The 26593-nt window shown below is 36.1% G+C and overlaps 1 protein-coding gene across 5 annotated transcripts in view; it reads left to right on the top strand.

Moving 5' to 3' along the window:
• The window catches only part of TDRD3 (tudor domain containing 3), a 94185-nt gene extending 69364 nt beyond the window's left edge, over positions 1 to 24821 (top strand). For 2 of the 5 annotated variants that reach the window (XM_039716588.1, XM_039716592.1), the window contains exons 12-14: positions 1854 to 1979; positions 16484 to 16648; positions 21041 to 21157. In XM_039716588.1, the coding sequence (XP_039572522.1) occupies positions 1854 to 1979; positions 16484 to 16639 (282 nt within the window). In that variant the 3' untranslated portion in view covers positions 16640 to 16648; positions 21041 to 21157. Of the gene's footprint in view, positions 1 to 1853; positions 1980 to 16483; positions 16649 to 21040; positions 21189 to 23645; positions 23648 to 24565 lie in introns of those variants that run through there. The other 3 variants (XM_039716590.1, XM_039716589.1, XM_039716591.1) reach the window with 3 other exon arrangements.
• Positions 24822 to 26593: the final 1772 nt, after the last annotated feature.

The raw sequence follows: 26593 nt of genomic DNA, 5'->3' as shown, positions 1-26593 counted from the left end.
GTTCATAGGTGTGCAGTGTGCTTCTTGCCTAGCTCCGTGCTTTGGTTTTTATTTTATGACCTATGTCACTAACGTTCACTGCACAAAACTTCTAAAGTCCCTAAATCAAGTCCTTGTTTCTCTTATGTACATGGAGGTTAGGATGTCTTAAGCTCCTTACTGAAGCATTTTACTTAAGTGCCAAAAATGTGAAGGGATGAATGTAGATCTAGGTGCCCATATTCTTTGCTGAGAAACAGAACCTGTGTGCTGTCTAGAATATCTATAATGGTAGAGGTGTCATATCTTCTGCTGGAACAAGTCAGCACACAACCTTTAGCAGCACAAAGAAAGAATAAAGTCTGCAAGAATGGGGCTGTAAAAAACCTGCCAGTTTTCTTTCAATCATTATAGAACAGAAACAGCAAAAGTCTTAATTTTGATTAGCACTTATATGCTATTAGCTAAAGAATTTGTGGACAAATTAATATGCTTCATGATAGTTTTGTATTACTGCTTTTTTATAAGTTTAAGTATTTTTAGCTCTTTCCCCCATTAATAAGATTTCTCCTGCAGCAGGACATTTTGCTTTCTTCTCCTTTGCTAAGAAAGTTTTAGACTGTTCTCTTTGATTTGTTATCACCTGTTATCATTTGTTATTTGTTCAAGAGTTCTCTACCACTCTTCATGGATAGTTTCCTTGGGTTTTGGCCCTTTCTGATAATCTGAGAACTACCCTAAGTTTTATTTTTCTTTAAGTATGTTTTATTCACACCTTTTCTGCTTTTAAATAATTTTTGTTATGTTTATTATATTTATTAAAAGCATTTTCCTTTTTTGTTTTTTGGTCTGTATTAGCTCGACAGCATAACTTGATTTTTTTCTGTTTTTTGCTGGTATAACTAAAACCATGGTTTATCATGCAGGATTTTTGGCAGTGGCAACATATAGTTAGTTGACTCCCTTAAATAGGGATATGTAGCTTGAGTGGATGGATTGGTGTGAAGTATAATGGCATATTACTGAATGGTTTCCTATTTTCAGAGCACTTGCCTTACTCTGAAATGAGATCTTGACATTTTTGAAATTACAAACCTTGCAAGACAAATACATATGACATAATCCCAGACTGTTACGTATTCAGCAGATTAGAAGGTGTGTTTTGGGCAGTAATTGGTTTCTTCATAGTTTAAGTAAATGCTGGCACTCACTTGTAAGACAATTCTGCAATGTGATGATAAAATATAGTACTGAGCTTAACCATGTTAGGAGGCAATGATTTTTTTTGTGTTCAGTCAGATAAAAGTGATTGAATACCTTAGAAAGCTATATTTGCATAAATGTAAAAACCCCTAGTTTTGTGTTTAGAAAACAGGCTATGAAGAGGCAGTTTTATCATATTTTCATAATATTTTATCATGTTCTATTGTGTGATAAGATAGGTATACAAGTACATACATACAAGCCATATCATTATATGGCTGATAAGCACTTACAGATGTATATTTTAAGTAAACATCTTACTGTAGCATTTCTCTGTATACAGCAGCATTTGTGCTAGTGATGAGTTTGTTTTGCTCTCCGGGAGATGAAAACATCTTTTAAATGCTCAGTCTACTTAAATAGGCTGCCTATCTTCTCTATGAGTATTCTAAATACATTCTGCCATGTCCTTGGAGTCTGCCATGTGGAATTTTAAGATACCTGGTTTCATATCTGGTACAAATTTAAAACAAAATGTAATATTGACTAAGACTAAGTTTATATACACATACACACACACATACACACAAACATATGTGAAAAGGAAGCTGTTAAGTATTTGTGGTATTTCTGGTTGTATTTTGTGACCTTTGAAAATTTCTCTTTTTAAGTTCTACCGGGCAGAAATTGAAGCTCTCCATTCTTCTGGGACAACTGCAGTTGTTAAATTCAGTGATTATGGAAATTATGAAGAGGTGCTTCTCAGCAACATCAGGCCTGTTCATGCAGACACATGGGTATGTGATAACAAATTGTATTAAAAAATATAAACTACATAGTCTGTACAAAATATGTAACTCTTAACTAATTAATGCCTACTCATACAAAGAATGTGTAGAAAAATAGTTGCAAAGTACACGCACAAAATCTCTGATTTGACTTGTCTATATGAAACCTGATAGACATGTATTATGATGTGGTATTCTTTCTGTATAATAAATTTCAATTGTATTATTTGAAAATGAATAATTGATCTGTCAACCAAACAGTTTTATGCATGTTTTCTCTCTTAAAGTTTGTTACTTACTCTATTCAACACAATTTTTTGTTTTATTTCATGTACATTGTATGTTGTTCTGTAAGGGTTAGGAAACAGTCATTTAAAACATATGTTCTGAAGCTTTTCACTACATGTGTATGTATGACTAAAAATACACATCTGTATCCCTTTATTTTGTATCATGATTTTATTCTTGTTTCAATGATTTCTTCTTTGCCAAATATTGTAGTGGTCATGTATGCATCAAAATCTGTTTTATGAAGTTTAGAATGTATTAGCCTTATGGAAGTTGGAAATTTTAAAGGCTTTATTAGTGAATATCATGGAAGCAGAGATACATTTCAATTAAAAAAAATATCAAGAATGCACAATTCTTTGCTGTTTACTCTTACTATAAAAGGCTGCACAAAAAATATACATCTGCATATTGATTCCTTAATGATGAGTTGACTGGGCTTATTTTAAGCTCTTACTTTTGGGTCATAGAACCATGTTACTACTGCTGCAGAGGCTGGACAGTCAACTCCTGTTTCCCAGTGGTCTTTTAACATGTATTATTGACTGTAGTTCTCAGATGCCTCTGAGATGGCCTTTTTGTACTTAAAAACATACCTGAAAATCCTCCCAGCTGATGCATTGCTGTTTGTATGTATTTACCCTTTATCCTGCCTTCTTTTTGTCCTTCTAGCTGACCTGTAAGATGCTAGTTATTTACTGTATGATTGTGTTATTTTAACCCTTTTTCTGGGTTAATAATCAGACTTTTCTTCATTTGATTGCAGTTTTGAGGAGTGGCTTTTATTTCACTTTAAGTCACTGAATGTTAGCTCTCACAGTCTAAGAACTTGGCCTAGTGTTAAGACTAAGTTGAACCTGGTAGTGAGGTGCCATTTCCTACCTGATCCTAGTAGTGAAGTGGTCATTTTCCCTCTTCTGCCTATGTCTGATCATGTGCTCTTCCTCATCCCTCTCCTCCCATGTTGGACTGTCAGTCATGTAGCCACAAGATGAAATGGAATGAAATGGACCACATTTTTGTTCCCCCAGATTGTCTTACTTTATTTCAGAGTTAGGTTGTTAAAGCTGACACAAGGGTGATTCTGACAGTAAGTACCACAGTCCTGGCATCATGCTGTGTCCTGATTGAGTCACTGAGTCTTTCTCTGTTATTACTGGAGACAAAAGAAGAATTTCCAAGGACTTTCAGTCTATTCAAAAGTGAAAAATACCTTTCTCAAGGTTCTTTTTTCTCTCAAGGTAACCTAGTTGAATTACATAAATTGAAACAATGAAATTTCAGATCATTACAGTTACAAAAGATAAATGCCAATCAACATCTTCACAGTAAACATCATTTTAATGAGTTGTTTTCTGAGAAATTACTCTTTTGTTGCTGAAAGTTCCTTGCAGCTATAGGATATTTGCAGAAGATAGTTGATTAGGACCTACCTCTTGTTTATTTTTGGGCGCTAAGCATAATCCTCATTATGCATTTGCTGTTCTTAATCACCCATTGACACTCAGATTTGTCTATTAAGCTGAACACTGTTGGCCATTTTTCTTTGTCTCAGTGTTCTTGTTGTAAAGAAGTCTAGATAGCATGCATGAATGCAAAATAAAGTTATAATGCTGCTTAGTTCTTTGACTTAAGATTCAAGTAACTTGGGTGCATTTCCTATTTACAAGAGAACAAAATAGATTTTAAACTGACTTCAATGATTACTTTTCTTTCACTGATCAATGCTATTGGCCCAAGGAGCATGTATTACTGGAAATATTATGCTGATTTTTTATTTCAGTTGTTCCAGATAATTTCCAGATAGCTAAGTAAAGTCCCTTTTGCAGGTGCTTTTGTCCATCAGTGCTGGTCACTTTTTAAACATCCTAAGTGCAGTGGAGCAGGCAATTCCCAGAAGTCAGAAGTCAAGCAGGCGAGGCAGAAGGCTGGCTTGGCTGAACAGCAATCTTCACTTGGAAATATAGCAAAAAAAGGAAGGTGTATGGCCAGTGGAAGCAGGGTCAGGTGGCATGGGAGGAATACAGAGATGCTGCTTGCCACTGTAGGGAGAAAATTTATGCAGCTGAAAATCAATTGAAGCTGCCAGAAATGTGGGGGGGCGATAAAAAAGAAGGTTTTTTCAAATATATTAATGGCAATAGGCAGTGTAAAAATAGCATCATTTAATTACAGGATGAGGATGGTCACCTTACAAACAGGGACAGGGACAAGGCCAGACGTGTTTAAGGCATTCTTGGCCTCCAACCTGTGTGATGGACCAAGGGTGTCTCAGTGCCCTGAGCTGGAGAACCATGACTGCTAGAATCATCAACTCACAGTTGAGTCTGGAATTGTGTGGGATCTGCTTGTCCAGCTAGATCCCTACAAATCTATGGAGCCTGATAGGTTTAATCCAAGAATCCTCAAAGAACTGGCTGATGTAATCACAAAACCTCTCTCAATGATTTTTGAGTGGTCTTGGGAATCTGGAGAGGTCCCAGCTGACTGGAAGTGGCTGGGGCTATCCCAGTTTTGAAGAAAGTCAAGGAGGACCCTGAAAACTACAGACCTTTCAGTCTCACTTCAGTCCCTAGTAAAATAATGGAAACGGTTATTCTGGGAGGTATTGGAAAACACCTGGAGGACAATGCAGTCATCAGTCACAGGCAGCACAGCTTTGTGTAGGGGAAGTCCTGCTTGTCAAACCTGATTTCCTTCTATAACAGGCTAGCCCACCTAGCTGGCCTGGGAAAGCCAGTTGATAAAATATTTTTGGATTTCAGTAAAGCTTTTGATGCTGTCTTTCACAGTACCCTCCTGGAGAAAATGTCCAGTCCACATTATGTGGAATGTGAGCAGCTGGCTTTTAGGTCAGGTGCAAAGAGTTGTAGTGAACAGGGTGACATCAGAGTTTTGGTGACTGGTCACTAGTGGGGTTCTGCAGGCTTCATACTCAGCCCTGTGCTCTTCAACATCTTCATTTTTACTTAGACATACAACTTAGACATAGGTCTCAAAGAAATAAGTTTGCCAATAACACCAAATTGGGAGGAGCTGTCGACTCCTTCGTGGGTAGAGATGCTCTTTAGATAGACCCAGACAAATCAGAGAGCTGGGCACTCACCAAATGTATGACGTTTAAGAAGGGCAAGTGCTGGATTTGCCACCCAGGATGGGGCAACACTGATTGTGTGTTTACACTAGGTAAGGAGAGGGTGGAAGCAGTGCTGCAGAAAGGGACCTGGAGGTCCTGTCACTGGCAAGTTGAGTCATCACTGTGCCCTGGCAGCCAGGAGGGCCAACTGTGTCCTGGGGGGCATCAGATACATCATCATCAAACACTCAAAGGAGGGGATTGTCCTGCTCTGCTCTGCACTGGTGTGGCCTCATCTTGAGTGCTGGGGGAAGTTTTGGACACCACAATATAGGAAAGACATTAAACTATTTGAGAGCATCCGGAGGAGGACAGCAAGCATGGTGAAGGGCATTGAGGGGAAGCCATGTGGGGAACAGCTGAGGTAATTTGGTTTGTCCAGCCAGGAGGAGACTGAGGGCAGACCTCGTTGGGGTCTTCAACATCTTTATGAGGGGAAGGTACCTATCTCTTCACTCTTGTGACCAGTGACAGGACCCAAGGAAGTGGCTTGGAATGGCATGATTCGGGGGAGGATATCCGGAAAAGATTTTACACCCAGAGAACACTAGAACAGGCTCCCCAGGGAAGTGGTCACAGCACCAAGACTGACAGAGTTCAAGAAGTATTTGCACAATGCACTCATGCACATGGTGTGATTCCTGGGATATCCTCTGCAGGTCCAGGAGTTGGACTCGATGATTATTGTTGGTCCTTTCCATTTAGTATATTCTGTGATTACACTATTCTTCATCTTTTCTAACTGTCTGTACTGAAATTCAGACTCCTTTTTGAAAGAGTTGCTGATACTGAGAGAAGACTTAGTGAACTCTATCAAGGCATAAATTTAGCCTATGTCTTAGAATTGGTTATTCTTTATTGTTTGTTTCAGTACTGTTTCTTTAGTACTCATGTTGAATTTAATTTTTTGTCAAACAAATACAAACGGATGAAAGTATACCACTGGGAGGAAGAAAAAAAAAGCAAAGCAAAACATTGCTTGGCTAGTCACTTGAAAGAACAGCCAAAGTACCACGGAGACCTTATTTTGATGACATTGCATATTATTTAAGCACCTCAGCTTCTGGTCTGCTTTTGGCAACCTTTATACCTTTGTTTTGTTTTCTCGTCTTAACTGTCAATCAACTTTGCCTCATATTCTCAGAATACATTGTGCTTACCACCTTAATGAAAAAAGTATAATTATTGATTGTGTACTGTCCATTACCCAGTTTGTTCAGAGTTCTTGTAAGTTTTCAGTCTGACACCTTATATGCAGCTATTTATTTTTCTGATGGCTAGAAGTAGAAGATAAAGCTGAGTTTTACATGAGGTAAACCAAAAAGGTAGTGGGGATTTTGTTTTCAATAATCACATACAATAGCAATATAAATACATTTAAGAACACTAGAACTGCTTGTTTTTCTTAGTGCCTGAAAAATATGTCCTAGGTATGCAATTTATAGATATTTTTAATAATAAAACTGCTTTTGGGTTCCACTATTCTAGAGTTCTTATAAGTGTCCTGTATGTAACACTACAATACTGTATTCCACTAGTTCCCTCAATGTAGCTGGGGTCACTTAAAGTATTTTAATCAAATAAAAAAAAAGTCACTGAAATGCTATTGTAGAAGTAAGAACTGCTTGTTTTTTCTTGTAAACAATGTAAAATTATACTAACAACTGAAAAACTTTGAAAGGACCTTCCTGAATCACTTAATAATTTGTTCTGTGGAAAAAAATAAAGTCAAGATAATACTTTAAACTCTAAGTCTTAATTTTATTCTCTATTTTGTAGGATGTTTTTCCCTTAATAAATTATGAAAATGTACAGTCTAAGTGTTTATCTTGTGACATTTTCCCCCAAAGCCAAGTAAGTCTTTGCTTTGTTTTTGATTCTCTATTTCTTTAGTAATGTCATAGGCTTTTTTCCACCCTATTTACACTACAATTGCCTTTTTTTGTTTTCTACTGCTGTATGAAGGAAATAAAGTTCATAGTGTTCCCTGTGTATGTAGTTTCGCTTACATATGTTATGGCCATAACTGCTTGTTCTCTAAACAATCTGGAATTCTTACAGATTCTTTTCTTCCAATTATTCTAATTCTTTAAGAATTCCAATTATGAAGTGAAGCCTGTAGTTTAGCTTAGTTTCCTCTTCTTGCAGTATCGTGCTCTGTATTTCTGCATAAAGATAAAACAAGGCAAAATCATTAGTAAGACATAAATATTATATATATTCCTGGTTTTTCTAGATTTTATTTTATTCTGTGGAGACTAAAAATCCACTTTGCAGGTTTTCTCAACTCAATTCCTCCAGTAAGGAATGAGCTGAGTAAGGAAAATAACAGGATCTTGGATTGCAGTTAATTCTTTCTGGCTGACAGTTCAGAGTTCAAGTTTGATAACATTATGTCTTGTCACAGGGCTTTAAGAGCTTCTGTGTCTGTTGAATTACCTTAAACTGTAATTCAGGGCTTGGTCATAGCTTTCCATTTCAGGTAAGTGAAGAGATAAATTCCTCTTAGTTTTCTGAAGGTGTTTGAACTGCCTCCAGCAGTGTAAAGAGCAGTGCTGAAAAACACAAAATGGTAAAGGTTTACAGCTGCTTCTTTAAGCTGGATAAGACTTTTGCTTACCTGTTTTATGGAGGTGTTAAACCCTTCAAATGTCTTTATGACAGGCTAATAACGACTTGAAGGATTGGGTGCTGTTTCTTTATGGCTCTTAGGCCTGGATGCCCTTGGCAGAAGACTGTGGTCATCTTGTGTTGTGTGTAAAGCAGGAAATCTTTCCCACTGAATAATTAAGTAGGTGCAGTAGATAAATGTGTTGGATTTCTTACATAGTTTCTGTCCTCATTCACTACACAAAAACCAAGGCTGCTAAAAGAGAAGGGTACAGTCTACTTAATTAGTTCTAAGATTCCTGTAGAAAAAATTGTCCCCGAGTATTGCATCAGCGAAGACTTTGATGTCTTTAATTCTTTGGCTTCTGTACTGTTAGGAAAATCTCTAGAATAATTTTACAGTTCAAAATAATTCAGTGACTCAATTCATTAAATGAAGGATGAGTGTTTTGGGCTACTCACCTTCCTGAGTGATGGTGGACATTTGTTGAAATTAATCTAAAACATTACTAGTGTGACTTTGGTTTCCACAAAGGCTATCTTTTGGCTTTAAGAAAGCACTTGAGATGTAGGCAGTAAGTTTTTTTTGGGATGTGCCTGAATTTCCATCTTGTCAAGATATGGTGACTTTCCTGTCCTCCTAGGCTGAAAAATTGCTTTCCATAGTCTTTTTTCTTACCTGAGACTTTTTGTACTCACTGGAAATAATGCCTTAAATTCCATTGCAGCTTTCACAGTACACCATCATACATGCCCTACACACTGTTAACCTTCAGGTTCTCTCAGGATAATTCTTTATGTAATTATTTATTTCCTCAGCCTTCTTTTAAGGGGTATTTTTTTGAGACAAAGTTTTTGGAAACCGCTTACCCTGATCAGCTGCTAGTAAATGTTTTTCTATAGCACCTTGTCTTCTGAGAAGCTACATAGTTTTTCAGACTTTTGACTTGTTGTATCCATGTTGCAATATAAACAGAAAGTCACAATTTAGCTTATTCCTCTGAAAGTTACTAGCGCTTAGGTGAAACATGGTAACTGACATGAAAGATGGTTAAAGAATAGCATTTTACTTTTTAATAAACTGAAAGGAGGCAAATTTCAATTGAGGAGGTAATTTTTACCAAGTGGCCATAAGCCAGGGGCTTTCAATTTTTTTTTCCTTAGGCATTGTAAAATAAATTTGAGTCTTCACCTTGAGCATTTAACATTCATCAGACTGTGAAATATTGCTAATACTTATTACCAGCTCTACAATTCAGATTAAGGCCATATTCTTCTTGGAGCTTACAATTATTGAAAATAGTCATGACAGTTAAAGCAGGACTCTTGCAACATTACACTGTTCTTTTCCTTCTCCTCTTGTTATTAATTGTAATTGCAATTACAATTCATTATTTGTAGACTGCATATGGGCTCCTTCCTTGGGTTATTTTGAGATTATTCCTCACTAAATATCTTCCTTTAAACTGAGTTGCAATTTTGTTTTGAGATAGCATAGCTTTACCTGTTTATTGTTTTTGATCCTGCTCTAGTGTGATTAAAGTTCTTCAGAATCTCATTTTGAGAATTCTGAAAGATTTTTTGCTTGGATTTCTCTGTATTCTTGAGATTGAATGTGTTGAGTAAAAGAAGTTATGTAAAAATATCTGGACTGTTCTCGCCATCACTGTTTCTCTCCTGATTTCCCTGTCTTCTTCACTTTCCCATGTTCTGAGTTTGTCCACATTTCATAGATTAATTCAAAGGATTTTAATTAAAGAGAAAATGAGAGGAATTGGTGTAGTATTCCTGACTGGTTGCTTACCTTGTAAGGAAGGGACTCGTGATACTGTTGGTTTGGTATTGCAGAATGGAAGTGATGATGATTATCATCTGTGGGGTATGTGGGGTATGTGTGTGCAATTCCAGATCTTACTCATTCGTATGTATACAGCACATGTTCAATAGATGTGTTACTTAATGTATTGAAGCTTCCTTGTACAGGGATGGTTAATATCTGGAATTCTTCAGCATTTTTCTTCCTTGTTTGACGGCCTGCAGGTGCTATCAGTGATAATATCTAGGAAAATAAGTCTTTTACAATCTAAGAACTAAAAATAGAAGTTTACCATGACGGCAGTTTTTTCCAGCAAGGTGATTTGTTTTTCTTCATAAATGCTGGAACGTAGAAAATTACTCTTGTAGCCTGTTATTTGGGGGGATAAGGGGAGAAGGAGGGAGGTTGGGGGAGTTGAGTTGTTGCGGTTTTTTTGTGGGTTCTGTTTTTTAGTGTTGAGATCTTTGGCAAAGGGGAACACAGATTTCTCTAATGAGAGTGAGTTGGTTAAGAAAAATGCAATAAATATATGATGGCTGTACAGAAGGACTTTTTATCCATGTTTTGTGTATTTAATGATATGTCACACAAATTGAACATCAAACATGATAGGATCTTCTAACTTTACAACTTGGAACATTTGGTTATGCAGGCAGATATCAGGGACTAGCTCATTGCTCAGTTCTGATTCTCCTATTTTTATGAAGCCTATTTATAATTGGTCATTTCTTTTTGTGGGGCTTTTTTGGTTTTGGTGTTTTGTTTTGTTTTTTCTTCCTTTGGTACCTAATTGGAAGTGTTGCTTCTGACTTCTTAGTGAAAATCTTGAAAGCTTTTTTCTTGCAGGCGCAAGTTGATAAAATCTTTTGTAGAAAAGGTTTGCATAGTTATGTAATAGTTTCCTGTTTGAATTTATTCCTTCACCTCTTTTCTGATATGGTCATTTTTGTTCTTCCTCTGTAACTATATGTTCTTATATAGGACATGCACTGTGGGTCACGAGGAATATAGGAGCAAATGAAAGCAGTGGTGGTTAGTTATTGCCATACTCTTTGTTCTGTTCTTGACAGAGCTCCCCCAGTGTCCTGTTTCAATGTAAGATGCTGCTGAAGAATGTTCTTGACTGTTCTACAACTGACAGTAAAATTTTACAAGATATTGGATACAGGCTTGTGGGGTTTCTCTTCTTGCTTGCATTCCTTCCTGGCCTGTTCCAGTCTTGCTTCTTTTCCCTGTACAGATAATCAGTCTCTTTTTGATGAGGCTGACACACCTTAGGTTACATCAGCAATCCTCACAGCTGGGAAATTTGAGGCCCAGCTGATGGAAGTCACATCATAAGTCACAGACTTTGATCAGTGTCCGGGGAGAGGAGTGAAGCTGTGTCCCCACTGAGAGAGCTGAATCTTCCACAAGTTCAGGCCAGTTGAAGGAGAGAGCTCCTCAATAAAAGTTCATTGCTCAGCCTGGAAATGGACTTCCATATCAAAGTGGGAAGGGAAATACTTGTGAATGTGAGTAAATTGGTGCTATAAGGTTATTATACAGTAGTATTACTTTTATTCATGGAAAATTTTGTAGGTTTTTTTTCCAAACTTTTTTCCTAATTTGTTGTGTAGATGTAAAAATTATTGAAGAATGGATATTAGAGTTTTAGGGTAATAGAATTGCTTGGAAAAGGCCTTGAAGATCATAAAGTAAAATCATTAGTCTGGCACTGTCAAGTCCATCACTAAACCTCATCCCTAAATTCCACATCTGCAGGACTTTTAAATACTTACAGAGATGGTGGCTCAGCCACTGCCTTGGACAGCCTGCTCCAAGGCCTGACCAAGGCTTCTGCAAAGATATTTTTGCTTATATCCAATCTAAACCTCCCTTGGCACAACTTGAGGTGATTTCCTCTTGTCTTGTTACTCATTTCTTGGGAGAGGAGCCTGACGCCCACCTTGCTACAATCTCCTTCAAAGTAACTGTGGAGAGTGACAAGGTCTCCCCGCAGCCTCATTTTTTGCAGGCTAAGCGCCACCCCAGCTTCTTAGGCTGTTCCTCACAGGAATTGTGCTCCAGACCTTTCACCTGTTGCCTTTCTCTGTACATGCTCCAGCACCTCAATGTCTTTCTTGGAATGCAGGGCCCAGAACTTGACAAAGCACTCAGGGTGTGGCCTCTCCAGTGCCCAGTACAGGGGGACAATCACTGCTGTGGTCCTGCTGGCCACACTATTGCTCATACAGGCCAGGATGCCATTGGCCTTCTTGGCCACCTGGCATGCATTGGATCATGTTCAGACACTATCAGCCAGCACCCCCAGGGCCTTTTCCACTGAGCAGCTTTCCAGCCACTCTGCCTTCAGGCTGTGGAGCTGTCTGGTGCTGTTGTGGTCCAAGTGCAGGACATGGCACCTGGCCTTGTTGAACCTCTTAAAATTTGCCTCAACCCATTGATCCAGCCCATCCAGATCCTTTGTAGAGTCCTCCTACCCTCCAGCAGATCAACTCCCACCAAACTGGGGTCATCTGCAGACTGACTGAGGGTGAACTCAATCTCCTTGTCCAGATCACTGATAAATACATAAAACAGAACTGGACCCAGTACTGAGCCCTGGGGAACACCATTTGTGACCAGCCACCAACTGTTCTATCCTGTAGCAGTATAAAACTTTCCTAATGTTTTTAAGCATATTTTGCCCATCATCATCTTTTGAACCTGTTGTAGAACTTGCAGGATGATATGGTCTATTTTTTAAAATCATGGTTATTAACTAAAATATAGGTGCAATTTGGAGAATTTTATTTTAAAATACAAAGCATACAAAGTATAAGAAATGTAGAGGTCCTGACTTTCAAGTTAAGATATTCTCTTTTTTATGGGGCTATTCTGTGTTGTCTCATGGGCAGATTCTGTTTCAAGACTCTTTTCAATTGCTGCGTCCATGCGCTACCTGTATGCAGTTTTGGTTTAGTTTTAATTAGGTGTTGTTTTATATATATTTCTTTTGAATTTTTCTGTATATTTATGGAAATAAATTTTGCCATGTTTAACTTGCTAATTTTTTTGTGTACGGTCAGTTATTCAAAAATCAGTTCATGTAGGTGTTTGTTTCCTAAATATACACCTCTGTGTGGACTTGGGGGATTCGTATGTCAAATTCTGTCGTGGGTGAGGTTGTCTACACGGCCTTCTTTTTCATGTCAAATGTGACCAAAACTCTGATATTCCCTGTTAAGAATTTGATAGTGATTTTGTGTCCTAACAGGAAAACATTAGATAATTTCTCATAGCATCACTGAGTGCTTTGCTTTCTTTCTGAAATTTATGTTGGCAGGACTTTCTGTTTACATGCTAAAACAGGTTCAGCTGTACAGCAGATATTTCCTCCACCCTTCTATGGACTTGTATTGTTTTGCTCGCAAGTGCGCTTTGTGCAGAGAAAATGAGTGTTGATTTTTTCCCCCAGTCTATGCAAGTATTCTTTTTTGCTATAGTTTAGGACGGTCTGTATTCTCAGCCTGACAAAAACATTTCCAGTTTGTGGCTTTTTTCTGGATGAATGGAGAAAACCTGATGTGTCCATTGGTTGTGTGTTAATTTATATAGAATGTCTCACTTTAATGTATCCACTTTTCTTTTAGAAATTGAAAGTAAACCTTTAAATATTTAGTTTGATATTGATATTGCTCAGTGAAGAAGCTTTTCACTGGTGAAAGGGATATGGTCTGAATGGATTAAATATGTACTTGTAAGGAATTTTTAAAATCCATTACTTTTTCCTGTATTGAGAACACAGTGACAAATTTGCAGGAAAGTACATCCATTTCCACACAAACTACACAGTATGAGTTGCGTGTTTATTTCCATGAGTGCCAGAGGGAGTGACTGCAAGTATGAATAAACTGTGCAATACCCTTAAGGGGAACCAATAAGCCAGCAATATGTCTATGGAATAATCGTGCTCCAGGTTTACATTGTTGTAGTTTTATGGAAATGTATTTGAAAAATTGTCTATTTAGAAAACGAGTAAGTGCTTTGTTTCCACAATTGAAACAATGGAGTACAAAGAAATGTCTGATTCCAAGTTAACTTTTGTTGTTGCTTCTAGTTGTCTCAGATTAAATATGTCATTCTTTTCCTTGCCCATCTATTTATTTTCCACTTCTTGATTTTTTTTTCTGAAAAATCTACTAATTTTCTGCTGCTTTCTTTCTAATGTTTATTGCTTCACCTGAAACTCAGGATTGAATGGTTTTAGCAGAATCATTTAAAAATTAGCTGGTTTTGAAGCTCAGGTTCTTTATATTTTCAGCAGACGAAACATGAGAAAATTTTAATTAAAATTAATAGTGTATATTAAATTTTTCAGGATTAACAAATCATTTTATTATAAATCTAGTATCTTTAATTGATGTGTAATAAGGCATATGTTGAAAAATTGCTGGTCCTGAGATCACTTTACAGAATTTTACAAAAAATGGCCAAGAAAATACAAAATTTTCTGAGATTTGTTTAATGAAATTAAGGAAAATATTTATTATCATTAATTTATTTCAGATGCTAAAGAGAAGACTACTCAGGCAAGGGTCATCTTGCAGTTATTATTTGGAACATAGGAAAGCAACAGTTATTATGGGACAGTTCCCTGCCACATAGTTTTACATACCATAGTTAGGAGCATATTTGCTTGTGGCCCATCTGTGTTCAGTGGAAAAAAAGACGTAACCTCATAAGGATAATTTCCTTTTTCTAAGTGTAAATAAGGGTAACAATGGGTATATGTTTTATTGTTCTTCTGTTTATTTTTTTAATGCCATTACAGCAAGTTTGTTGTATGGTGGTCAGTAGCTGTTGAAATTGACTGCTCTTGCATTAGGGAAATATTAACTGGTTTTCTCTCTTGGATAAAAGGTTTTGTACAGAGCTTATTTGTATGGCACATCAAAGTCTGTCTCATAGAATATGAGAAGCAGTGAAGGAGAAAGATGTCACTAGTATAGTAGATTAAAACATTTTGTAAAGGGGTAGGGATTATTCTGGCTGCATATAGAATGGCAACAAACAGTAATTGTGTAGTTAGAGTTCAAAATCACAGGGTGTTTTTAGTAAATCATACAGTACCACACAGCAACTCAATTTTATCCATTTGAGAGCAATTAAATTTCCTAATATTTGCCATGATACATTTGACATTTCTATTTCTTCCACTACTGTTTTACCTAATACATAATTTTACTGGAATGAAGCTAGGGCTAGAAACTTCAACAAAGTTATTGATGCCTGAGACACAAAAGTCAAACCAGAGTTACCTATGGAGGACTGTACATGCAGCATATATGGGTTTATACTCACGTATCTGTACTGGTTACCTAAGGCTTGCAAAGTCCTATATGCAGTAAGGTGCTTATTGGGTCATGAGGCTCAAGTAGGAGAACTTGTATACTACCCTTTAGATCCTTTGCAATTGCTTATCCTGCACATTATTTACAGACAGAAGATAAGGCAATAATAGGGCTGAGAGTTTATATTAATGATCTGATGTCAGTGAGGAGTCAGGTATATGCAGATCTAGCAGTACAACCTCAAACCCCACTTGCCCTTCTCTTCATAATTTAACTCAGGAATTTGAATGCCTATAGGCCCAGCCTAATATAGATGTTTGTACACTATGGGGAAAAAAGTGAGCATCTGCAGGTTTACAAAGGTTACGTTGGGAGAAGATTACTCTGTGAAAGGAACTGATATTTTAGGTAAGAAACCTATCTTGCAAAGAGAATTGATGAAGAACAAATATGTTGAATTGTTCTGTAATAGACACTTCAAAAAGAAGTCAGAACTTGGTTAAGGCCCTTGAAAAATCTCCATTAGTCATACTTCCTCTTCTACTTAATTTTTTTACACCTCATTTGATAGTAATTTTTGAAATTATCGCCTAAAGCCACTCTAAAGTCGTATAACAAACCCTTTCCCTCCTGCCCCCCCCCCCCAAAATCCTGCTTTATGCTTAGTTATTACAGAATTCAAATAATCCATTTAAGTATTCAGATAAAGTAGAAGCTCCGGAGAATACTGTAAAACACTTCAGCAAATTATTTTTTCCTTGCAAATATAGGATATATATAATATATTGCATATAAAATAATTAAAAATGAATTACATGTAGCTATTTCTAGAATACTTGTGAATTTCTCAATGTGGCTATAGTATGAATATCCTCTGCTTTCTTATTTTGATTCATCTGGATAATCTTGCAGTCTGTTTTTGATTGATCCAAGCATGGGTAAGTAGAAAATGGAAAAACCAAAACAAGTATTCAAGGAGCTCAACACTGGATGATTAGGCAAAAGAAGCAAAATCTGAGAAAGGAATTTAACCAAGAAAATAGAGATCACTTGGTGTTTTAACAGCAGGAGACAGCTGCTGCCTGAAGAGTGGGCAGTGCAAAGAGGCATTAAATCTGGATCAGGAAATGGAATTTGAATCGTACATGAAAGAAAAAGTCATTTTGCAAGGAAGCCAACACTCTCTGTACTGAACCAGCAAGTTCTCCATGCATTCAGTGTGTGGGTGAAGTTAAAACTACAGCTTAACTGAAACAGAGGTTTGACACTAGCTAAATAGAAAATATCTTCTGCTTTCTTTGCCTTCTGTCTCCTCTTTGTCCCACAGTCCCTGGCCCCACACTGCTTCTACATGCTGCTTCTTCATGCCTCCCTGCACAGGCTTGGGTGTTCATCCCTTAATAGCCCACAGAGAGCTATAATTGAAAAGCTTCAGCAGAAGTCCCCAGTGAATGGAGCAGAATTTTCTATCTGTAAGCAGTAATAGACAGAGGTAACTACTTTGTAAATGGCAAAAGTGCAGGAGCTGATCAACTGTGACGTGCAACTGCTTCCTAAATATATGTGAGCACAGCATTCAGCACAGCTTTTGTGTCAATGCATAAGTTCTGTCTGGTTCTTTACTGTAATCCTTCTATTCATTCTCAGAAGTTATGAGAAGTTATGTATGAAGTATTCACTTCAATTGACTGTGTTTTAAAAATAAGTCTCTAACCAGTTCTTTTGAATGCAAAAAATGAAAGAAATCTTGCAGTTGAAATTCAGAGAGAAAGCTTTTAATGAAGTATAAATTTACTCTGCTCTAATATTGTACATTTGAAGAATAAGTTGATTGGTGAAGTATTTTAAATGTATGCTGGATTTATAACTGTATTCTGCAGCTATGAAATCCATTGACCTTTTTGTGTAAAAGCAGGCTGGTAGTCACTTGTCTGGATGGAAGTTACTTGCTCAGCTACTTCACTAAGCTCAGCTGGTCAAATATGGTGGTGGTACAAACTCTTCAGAGTATATGGGTACAGAATATAAGCACTGGCTGTGCATGTGTTCCCATTTTACCCTTCTTTAGTTGTTGCTGTTCTTATGAGATGGAAAAAAAGCCATCAAAAGTTCTCTCTTTTCTTATGAGATGGAAAAAAACCATCAGAAGTAACAACAGATTTTTACAACAAAACTGAATGAAAGATGAATTTTCAAATTACTTATCCTTCCCTGTTTGTCCTCCTTTTTTAAATACTTAAAGAATGCTGGCATGTTCCATCCTGTCTTCATTCTAATCTGTTAGTGCAGAAATAATTCTTTGTGCATTTCATTGTTTGCATTGTGAACCTTTCCTTGCTTTTTCCTATGGGTCTGCCAGTTTCTCCTGTCTTTAGCAGTTGTGCTTAGTGCTATCATTTCATCTCAGTGTTCAAAATCTGAGGTGGGCATTGTGTAAGTACTAACAGAGTCCTTGATCCTAGAATTTTAGATAAATAATGAAAAATAAGCTGAAGTGTAGAGATAATAAAATACATAAGTTTTTAGAGCAGTGTACTAATATAAAGCTTATACTGATAATAGAAGGAGAATGAAGATGCTCTAAGAGAGTTTTGTGGTCATCTTTGCTTTATAAAATGTAATCTAGATCTTATATGGATAAGAATAATTTAGTATGAGTCGCAAGCAACTGATAAATTGAAAGCAAGCAGTGAGAAAGACTGCAAAAGTAGAGTTGATAGCAAGATGTGTGACCTAACTGCAGTAATTATGAAAGAAGTATAGACAGATAAAATTTTTTGTTGAAAAACATTAAAAACAAGGAAGTGAACATAAGATACACATAGTTTTGCCTACAAAGAGTGCATGCTGTTCCAGAAAAAGGCAGTTTTTAGTAGGGTAGGAGAAATTTTAAAATAAAATGAGATAAAAGTCCATAAAATGGAATTACTTGTTTCTTTAAGGTAGTAACAATTTCCTTAAAATAGAAATAAGGATAAATAGGCTGTGCCTGTTTTACTTGAAAAAGACTGAGAGTGAAATCTTAACCATGTATGGAGAGTGTCCAGAGGAGGGAGCCAGGCTCTTCTCGGTGGTCCAGCCAATAGAACAAGAGGCAATGGGCAGAAACTGAAGCACAGGGAGTTCCACTTGAGTATGAGGAAGAACTTCATCGTTGTGCAGGTGCCCGCACACAGGAACAGTGTCCAGAGAGGTTGTGGACCCTCCCTCACTGGAGAAGTCAAGAACTGTCTGCACACAATCCTGTGCCATGTGCTCTGGGATGACCCTGCCTGAGCAGGAGGCTGGACCAGATGACCCCCAGTGGGCCTTTCCAACCTTTATCTGTTCTGTAATTCTGTGGAAATAAAATGGCGATAAATGGTAAAAGATCAACAGTAGTGAATGATTAAGAAATTATGACAGAAAATAAATTCAGCTACTTGTAAGAAAATTTTAATAAAGATATGACTTGGCAAGTTGTTATTTTGGAGAACATTAGATCCATTTGGGATCAGATGTGAATAGGTAAGATCCAAGAAATGACAATGTATCATCTGATGAGGAGATGGCAGAGTTTAACAGGACAGTCAGTAACTGTGTGGAGCCACTGTGCATAGAAAGAAATCAGGGAACACTTGACAAGTGTTCTGTAACTCGTTTTTTATTACCATTTGCTGCATTGCTCACATCCACATTATTCAGAGCCTCAAGAAAATGAATGTGATTTCACATTTCACTCTTGTCTATTGCAGTAATTTTTTTTAATTTGGAATGCATGCATGTGAAGCTTTTCATTGAGTGTGTAAAGACAATTACATCAAAATAGAAGTGTATAAGACAAATACTGGTTTTAATTTGGCTTTACTGAGTTCAAAGGATCAACAACATTAACTTTGAGATTTGATGATTTGCTGCTGTAGAAATTTACTCTGATGTGCTTACCCTCAGAAAGAGGTTGGCTGTTACAGTTGAGATGGTATACACAGAACTATTTAATTTCTGTGCTATTTTCAGCTATTCATGTTTCTCAGAGTGTACTGAAAGGTATACTCTGAAAAGGTAAACTGAAAGGTATTTAGACCACTTTTTCCTAAAAGGCATTTAGCTCACTTTTTTACATTTGCTGCTAGTGCAACTTGCGTTGTCAGTGATGGGAGATGATCTCATATACTAAATTGAGTGTTTGAACTAGGGGTAGCAATTTTGCGTACTGTGTGAACTTTTGTGGTAGACATCTAATGCGCTATTGATTTTTTTCTGGATAATCGGTGCCTCTGAACCACTTTATATGAGGGAATTTATACTACTACAGGTGGTAAAAAAGTTCACTGAGAAAGGTTTTATGGCAGAACTCTGTTTCTCAGCCTTCAGCTACAGTGAAACAAAGAGATATAAATCATTTATGCTGTATTTAGTGCTGAAAATCTGTTTTCTTCCACAGTCATTTTAGTCTCTCTGTAGTAATGGTTAATCTGGAAATATAGCTGTGACCACAGATATGCCCTCTAAATTGGAGACCTTACCATGATGAATGTGTTTGTTTGTAACTGTTACTTTAAAAATGCATGTTTATTCATATTCATGCTAATTCAGAAAGAGAGGTTTCTTGAGTAAGATCTCACTTTTCACAACAGAAAGAAGCTTCACGTGTAGGTTTTCCTTTCTGTTGCTTAAAGTGAAATCTTTTACTGCTTTGAGTTGCTAAATCTGTTATGTGCATGCCGCACTCTGACAGTTCCTGGGTGTTGGAATTGTTGATAAACTTCTAATGAATCATTCAATGCTCTTGCTTTGTGTTGCTTTATGTTCCTGTGTTGTGAATAAAAGGGACTGAGAGCTACATATCCAGTACTTTTTCCCAAAAGCTAATTTCTTCCAGCAAGTTCCCATTAGACCTGGTGTCAGATACAGTATAAAGATATTAAAAATATTAAATCACACCTGTTTTTCTGAGACAGCATTTGACAATCATACTCATTCTCAGGAGCTTTTTTATTTTTTCAGCCTATAATTTTTTCTTTGATGTAAACTCTTACAGTCTTAAATTTTTTCTCTCTCTTTAATGTGTACCTCCTTCAGATATTCTATTAGATGAATGTTTTTCCATTCAGTATTTCTTAACCAAAATAAATACATAGTTATTTTAATCTTTGTAAATCATTCTCCAGTATCTTGATTATTTTAAAATTTATTATTTTTTCACCTCTGAATTCTATGTACTTTTTGAATATCTTTCTGGTACGAAGATGCCTAAGAGTAACTGAATATTGCCAAGACATTTACCTCCCCTCTCATTATTCAGAGTGTATATTTATTGTTGCTACACATAGAAAATACATCTCTAAATTGTTCACTCTATTTGTAGGCTTTTATCATTATTACTGCATCATAGATTTTTATCTAGTATTTCAGATGTGTGTATTAAGCATGCATATTTCCAGATGCTATTCCTTGTAATTCTATTTCCTAATTCTTTTATTTCGTTCCACACACATTTGTGAACTCCTGAACGTTGATATTTGTCTTGCTCTGGCAGGTTATTGAGGTTATTTAGCTTCTTGAGTTTGTTGCCTGTATGATTCTTGGAAAATAATTTTTATTTAATATATGTGTTTTTTTCTTCCCTTCAAATATTTAATAACTTCTGTTGCCCTGGGGATTGAGTTTTGAGATTTTCCAGCTTGATTTTGTTAGCTTTCCTAGGTCTGGAAAGCCTACTTCCATCCCTCACTTACTTTAGTAAGTGGTTATCAGCATAGAAGCAGCAGTTGCTATGTGTGCATGGATTCACCCTCCCATGTATATGTCTGTATGTGGTGTGTGTATGTAAGTGTGCATATACCAACTCATGTATAATGCATTTTCCACCTCTTTCATTTAAAACAATGCTATTTACCCACAGGAGGAGGAAGAAGAAACGTATGAGCAAACTCTAGAATTCCGCAGAGGAGGTGATGGTCAGCCACGGCGGTCCACACGACCCACTCAACAATTTTATCAACCCCCCCGAGCTAGAAACTGATTAATAAGAAAAGAAAGGTAAATATAAGGTACCAGTGCTTTATATATTGGTTTAGATTTCAAGATAAACAAATCTGGATTGTTCTATATTTTCCTTAGGGATATTGGTATATTTATGATAGGAGTTGGATATCTCTGTTTCTCTGATTTTTGTGTCTTAGGAGGACTTAATATATCTGTGGGAAGAGGGAAAGCAATAAAAACACTTCAACAAATAGCTTTTGGCTTTTTATTTATGTCAAGACTCATATCATCTCAGCAAGCTTTTTCCTGATGCTTTTTCACCTGAGAGCAGCAGCAAGATCCTCTGATTCACATACATTTGAAACAAGCTGCTGCAGTCCCTGCTCAGCTCAGGACTGTCTAGCTCTGTTCAAGGTCCCATATTCTACTTTTTATAAGCCATTTATGTGAATAAATACCCTTTCTGTTGTTTTGCTTGCATGAGAAGGAGAAATATAAAATCTGTGATTTCACCATTAAATAGAGAGGTGTACAGACAAAGAATATTTATGATACTCTGAATCTTGAGGATGTACTTGCACCTATATTTTATTAATTACCAGAAATTAAGGGATTATATATCATCCTTAGAAAAGACACCTGCTACATACATTAATACATTTAAAAAGGTCAGCCAGATTAAACAGTTACAGTAATTTAACTGAACAAATCTCATAAGCTGTGCTACTTTCATTTCACTGGTTGATCTTCTAAACCCTTAATTTACAAAAGATGGTCAAAAGTCTGCCCTGTATAAAGACTGCTTTGATAAATCACATAACGTTTGACACACACACACCCACAGTGTGTTATTATCTTGAGTCTGATTTTCTTTTTACTAGCCAGTTTGTTTTTACCAATCTCTTTTTTGTTCTTTTCATTACTCCAGTCCTCCACATTTTGTTGGCTTAACACATGCAGCTGATCTCTGCACCTTTTGATATTTCTAACATACAATAACATATAATTCTACTTTTTAGAGTATATCTTAAAGTGTATTTTTCATTTATGGCAGTACTGGCAATTTAAGAGAGGTGATAATTGTTCTATTTTTGCCAATATAACTTGAATTTATATTTTAAGTACTTGTATCAACCACTCTTAGTAAACATGTCCTGAGACAGTTCATGCAGAAATTGTTCTGGAATATGCACTGAGCAGAGTTTTTACCAGCACAGTTGGCTCTGAGCAGTGTCAGGGTGATCAGTTGAATGAGAGATGTGAAGTGTACACAGCAGTCAAAGCCAAGGAATTTTTTTGTTTCTTAGGTAATATTTTTGCTATTTCTCTAATTTTACAGTGTAAATCTGGAAAACTACTTAGCTTTGGTCAGCCATGAGGTACCAGGGAGAGTGCTAGTAACTCCTGTATCTCAAGAACACAAGTTACATGTTGGCAGATAAGGAACAATCTTTCTAAGGCACAGATGATTTTTTCTTGCAGGTGTTCCTATACTTTATTTTAAAGATTATAATGGGGTCCTGATTTAAATAGACAGCAGATTTGGTATAAAAACTTACTTGGCACAGAAAATAAGCTTTCACAGGTTTTCCTTTCTATTGGGTTTTCCCAAAAATAAGTTGGTGTAATCAATTTGTCACTGGTAGAACTGATGTAATCAATTCATCACTGGCAGAACATCAAACACAATTCTTTTCTAAATTGTTTTCAGCTTACATGGACTTGTACAACAATGTAGCTTTACTGTCTTTACATGTAAAAGTTCAGGAATATTAAATGTCACTTCCTAGAAGTGGATTTCTGTATGGATTCTTTCTCCTTTTCATTTCTTAGATCTTTTGAGAGCATGGCATACTGTTCTTATTTCAAGTTTTTAATAACCTGTTAAATGAAAACAAGATTTACTGGGGAAGTTTTGAGGGATCCTGTAAGGCACAACATTTTTTTGCAGAATGCTTTACCTCTTCAACAGATCATTTATTAGTGATACCTGTACTTGCTGAAAGGGAGTATCTCACTGTTATGTTAAGTAACTTAATGTCTTTTTCCTAAAGAGATGGGAAACCATTGATGATTATTATTTTATGTTATAAATTGGTAAATTCCACAGAATTTTAATGTTGTAGTTTATGACATTTAAAATACCAAGTTATCTTGTTCTCAAAGGCAACTTAAACAATGCTAAACCTGGAGTTTGCTGGCCATATTTGTATTTGGTAAGATAGGGTTGTATTAAAGATGAAGCATGAGGTCCATACAGTCAAAGTATCAATTCATACCTAAAACCTTCTAGATCTACCTGTATTATATCACTTGACAAGGAGGACTTAGTAAGGCAGTGGTGCAGGAATGCAGAAATGAGGTTGTACTGCTTCCTGGATTAGTGTTCAGCACACTCATTCAGGTGTTGAATTTGGGCATGCACATCTGGAATTAGTGTTACCAAATAATCAGTTCAAAATCTTTGTCTGTACTTCAAGGGGTCTTAAGTGGAAGAAGGTTCAAGATTTTAAAATTCTGAGTTGTTTTTTAAAAGTGAAATTTGGATCAATGGAGCTGTTCAGTCTGGGGAAGAGAAGTGTCTAAAGGGATCTTATTGCAGTATTTCAGTATTTGAAAAGGGGGCTTCTAAAAAAGATGGAGAGGGACAAACACTGCAGATTTGCAGGAAGTCTTGACCTGATGATTTTTATGAAGACAGATAGATAAAGTATAAGTATGGGATAGTCAGTACCTCACTGTGATTGCAGTTGACCTAGACATTTATTAATATCCAGCAATTTGAGGTGGAGAACACTAAGTCAGCGTTTTAAGTCAGTCAGAGGGAATTTTATGTGGGTATGAGTCAAATACTAGGTTTAATGGGTCTGTAAAATAAGAAAATCCTCCTAGAAAGTCAAGATACAAGAATTAGACTCTAACAATAATAAAAATACATCCTGAGGTTACATTTTCTATGTAGAATGCCTTAATAGTCTGAAATCGAAGCAGAGCAAATAATCAGAAATGAGTGTTTTGAAGGGTCAGACCTTTTGGAGATTGAAAGAATCTGTGAGTGTATACCTGTAAGTGCTTGGTCCGTATATGCTTTTTGGGTCTTCCTTTACTTCATGACAGAACTAATCAACACCTTGTCACATTTGCTATAAAATCTGTATTGAAGTCCTTAACAATTGAGAAATTGTGGTTTTGTGAGAGAGAAGCCTTAACCAGAAAGTGTTCTTTGTATTAGACCGATCATACTTACTGCATTGAAGTGCAGCCTTCTGATTTTTATTCTTTTAAAGAATTGTGTCTCTTAAGTACTGAAAAGCAAATATTCAGTCTTTTGGAGGAAGAAAATGAAGCGGCAGTGAAGCCTGTGTTGCACAGAGCCCAGGGATGGGGGTACTTGTGGTTTCTTGAGTGTCAATACTTTTTGTCCTTATCTGTTGTATTTTAGTTTTTTTCATTTAGAAACCTTCTTGGAGTCGAGGGGAATTCACTGGCAGCTCCCAACTTGCTGAACACTTCTTCTAGAAGAAATTCTGGGGTTTTCCAAGCAGCAGGATGGAACAAAGAAAGCTCGTGTGAGCAGAAGAAATTTGGACCTGACACCACAAAAGACTTTTTTAAAGTTCTTAGTTAAATGAAGCTGAATACTTTTTACATATGAAAGAGGCAAATTGTCATCAATAAAACCACAGTGCACTATTCTATTCTTTGCCTTGTATTCTTTTTACTGAGCCTCCATTGTTAGTTAAGATACTAATGTATCATGATTTTTTCTTAATTTTGAACTGATTTTACTTCTAATACCGCTTCTAGTAAAGTAAAATTAAAACATGTTTTCTCAAAAGCTGACAGGGTTGGGCATTTAATTTAGATTTTTAGTTAGCATCAGTGAAACATGTTAAAAAAATGCAGCTAATTGTACAGTAAAATGCTGAATAGGCTTTTGACTATGTTTTTTGTGTTTATTTTCCAAAGTTGCTAAAAGACAAATTACAGATTTGCTTATTATATTTTTTGTGATCTGTGACCAGAGGGTCAAAGGGGAGAAAGAAATAAAATAATCAGTTTCAATACTAATTTTCTAAATAATTTGAGGTAAATATTTTCTTTATAGAAATATTTATATTAAAGAAATAGAAACATTTCTAAAAGGTACGGAAAAATCATTTAAACAAAAAATACTGAGAGGTGCACATTGGTATTTTAAGCATAAGTATGTGTATAAATGCACACACATGAGCTGTTGGATAGTAGGTACTAACTTTCTTGTAATTTTAAATTGTGCTTTCTCTGCTTCATATTACTAGAATTTTTCAATTGTCATTGATGTTTGAACAAATCTTATGTCAAACTATTTTTCATTCTAAGCTGTATCTTTGAATCTTATGTGATTATGACAAATAGTTGAAATTTCATTATTTCTTTAGCTGAGAAGCACTCAAAATCTAGGTAACCTGCAAATCCCTTCTAAGCTTTATGCTGATCATTTAAGACTGAAATAGCACATATGTTTTGAGATAGTTTTGTAAAGATAGAATTATACTTGAGAGAGGTATTGATGGTATAAATTGTACAGTTAATTCTGCTGAATTTCTCTCTGAGTGCTCATACAAAACTGTTTGAATAGAACCTTGTTTATTTGGATGATAAGAAGTTTTATATTGAGGATGTAATTGAATGTATCTGCAGTACAGAATGTGGATTATTGTCTGAATGCAGTCAAATCTTACCAATCACATAAATTTTTGCAGAATAGTAAGCAACCAAATGTTTTGCTGTCTTAATGGATCTTAAGCAGCTTCTTCATAATTATGATGAACGTTACTAGTAATTCTGAAGAACTCTGGAAGTTATAAACAGGAGCTGTACAATGGTAAAGTTCCTCACTGTCAACTAATACACAACTAGTTTTATGAAGTTTGTTAGATTTACATTAGAAAACACTTTCCAAATAGTATGAAACATCCTGGTCAGTTCTGCTAAATTGTACCAGCAACTAAATAAACTGTAGATCTAATACATTGCATGTTGGATACTTTACTTCCAGAATTATTGCTAAGACCACTGACAGCAGCTATTTAGCTTCATTAAGAAATGCAGCCATTGCATTGTTTTCAAAAGCAGTTTTGACTTTCCTTTGCAAATAGGATGTGCATTAAACAAGCCCTACAATCAGTATACCAAAGCAACTTCTAAAATTAAAATAACTTTTATTTTCTTTTGAGCTTTCATTCTTGCTGTGAACTAAAACATAAAATAAAGAAAGCTACAGTCTGATTTAGTGAACTTTAAAAAATAATGTTTAGTTATAAAATTTTAAGATTACAAGTACAAAGCAGCATTCCTCTCTAGTGGCTGTGGCATTCTGAGATTATGACATGTATGTGCAGCTGTAGGCAAATGAAATATCCTTGAGAATGTTGTTTTGCTTTGTGAAACAGTAAAGACGATTTTCTGGTCTTTTTACTGGGGCTGT

Source organism: Passer montanus, unplaced genomic scaffold (assembly GCF_014805655.1).
Source record: "Passer montanus isolate IOZ18808 unplaced genomic scaffold, ASM1480565v1 scaffold36, whole genome shotgun sequence".
Classification (NCBI taxonomy): domain Eukaryota; kingdom Metazoa; phylum Chordata; class Aves; order Passeriformes; family Passeridae; genus Passer; species Passer montanus.
Note: the sequence above shows the minus strand (reverse complement) of the source record. Positions and strands in the feature narration are given on the sequence as shown.